Raw genomic sequence first — 2,016 nt, 5'->3', positions numbered from 1 at the left:
GGCCATGAAGGCCCAGTACGAGAGAGACCTTCAGGGCCGGGACGACCAGAACGATGAGAAGAAGAGATCGCTCGTCAAGCAGGTGCAGAATTAGGCTTAACATTAGTCTGGGTCTGGCTACACCACAGATACAATCTGGGATAGGAGAAACAAAAAGCTCGGGGTTGTTTGCATTTCTTTAAACCAATCAAAATCGCCTTGGGCGGTGCTAAGCTCCGGATGCCCGGACAGTGGCTCTGCAGAATAGGGCTCGGGAAAGAAATTGTTCTGGTGGAACATTTGCACCCCTCAAAAGAAAGCACCACATACAATATTAATGGAAGTTAACTGTTCACAGAGTACAGTAACATGAGCTATTTAAATTAGCTGGAGACGAGGTTAATCCTCTTCTGCTTTTACCAGTGTATCACCATGTGTAGATCCAAATTTTCTTCAAAACTTGCCATTTTCAGTTTGTTGTTGTTTCCCGTGGCGAAGGGATTTTGAGAACGCAGAGAGCAGACATCTTGCGTGTGAGCCATGCACCTGATGTCGGGCTTTAACCTGGAAATTTTTTTCATTGATTCAAACTACACTTAACATTACACCACAATTGAATCTCACCACACTAATGCTGGCTTCCCCTCAGGTGCGAGAGATGGAGACGGAGTTGGAGGACGAGAGGAAGCAGAGAGCTTTGGCTGTCGCTGCTAAAAAGAAGCTGGAGATGGATTTGAAGGATATAGAGGGTCACATAGAAGGAGCCAACAAGGCTCGAGACGAAGCCATCAAACAGCTGCGCAAGTTACAGGTTACACTTCCTCATACATATTCTCCTTTCAAACCCATTCTGTGCACTGCTGTAAGCAGCCATCCTCAGCCATATGTTTTTTCCTTCAGGCCCAAATGAAGGACTACCAGCGGGAGTTGGAAGACGCCCGAGCTTCTAGAGATGATATTTTCGCCATATCCAAGGAAAATGAGAAGAAACTCAAGAGTCTGGAGGCTGAGATTGTACAGCTACATGAGGTGCAGACACTTTATGATGTTTGTTATGTTAGGTACTGTGCATAGTTAGGGCTTGATGGTGTTGATGTCAGGTTGAAAGGTTTTAGTATTTTCCCTGGGTTGGCTGCTTTAGCTTAAATGGATGGGTCGGCGAGGGAGATACGCCACTTTTAAAGCCAGTTTGCCTGCTACTCCCATTATTTCCTCACAAGCAAATTGAGTCTGGCGAAGTGCTCACTCCACATAAAACACTACATTACATAATTTCCAGAAAACTTCACAGAGAACAATGGGGGCAAAACTGCATCACCGATCTGTTTTAATCATACACTTTATGGTATGACAACGTTTTAACTGACTTTAGCATTTTAGATAACACATGCTCGACTGTCCTGCTGTTACAGCACGTTTATGGACTCGCGACAGTGCATTCAGAATAAATAATGCATATTTAGCTAATTATTTTTGGCATTAAAAAAGGATATTGCTGCTGTATATTGATGATAAACGGTCCCTCTCAGTGTTACATGATACACAGAGAAGTACTTGTGTTAAAGCTTTGACCTCTCTCTGCAGGACCTGGCAGCATCTGAGAGGGGCCGGCGCCACGCCGAGCAGGAACGGGATGAGCTGCAAGATGAAATCTCAAACAGCACCTCTGGAAAGTAAGTGACCCTCACCCACTCGACCCCGCCAAAATGTCTGTCAACAAACGCATGTCCTTGTTCATATTCTCTTTTAACCTGCTTGGGAAGCACCAGACAAGTGAAGACTCTTATTATTTTGGTCATTGAGATGAATGAGGTAAAGGAAAAGAGAACCAAAACCATAATGATAATAATAATAGTGTTAAAAAGAGCAGGAGATACAGCCAGAAAAGGGTAAAAAAAATCATTCCAAAGGCGATAAAGCAATAAAAATAAAAAAAATCATGCAATCCCATGATAAGTATAATCAAGGCGTCATCCAGTTTATTCTAAGTTATTCTAAGTCTAGTTTTTTTCTGATATATATATATATATATATATA

At 42.7% G+C, this 2,016-nt stretch overlaps 1 protein-coding gene across 5 annotated transcripts in view; it reads left to right on the top strand.

Moving 5' to 3' along the window:
- LOC116703510 (myosin-10) overlaps positions 1-2,016 on the top strand; it is a 78,445-nt gene that overhangs the window by 71,702 nt on the left and 4,727 nt on the right. For all 5 annotated transcript variants that reach the window (XM_032538277.1, XM_032538275.1, XM_032538278.1 and 2 more), the window contains 4 exons: positions 1-82; positions 629-790; positions 880-1,008; positions 1,564-1,652. The exon at positions 1-82 is cut by the window's left edge and continues 131 nt beyond it. In XM_032538277.1, the coding sequence (XP_032394168.1) occupies positions 1-82; positions 629-790; positions 880-1,008; positions 1,564-1,652 (462 nt within the window). The remainder of the gene's footprint in view (positions 83-628; positions 791-879; positions 1,009-1,563; positions 1,653-2,016) is intronic.

The sequence above is a fragment of the Etheostoma spectabile genome, chromosome 15, assembly GCF_008692095.1.
Source record: "Etheostoma spectabile isolate EspeVRDwgs_2016 chromosome 15, UIUC_Espe_1.0, whole genome shotgun sequence".
Classification (NCBI taxonomy): domain Eukaryota; kingdom Metazoa; phylum Chordata; class Actinopteri; order Perciformes; family Percidae; genus Etheostoma; species Etheostoma spectabile.
This window is presented reverse-complemented; position numbering and strand designations above follow the sequence as displayed.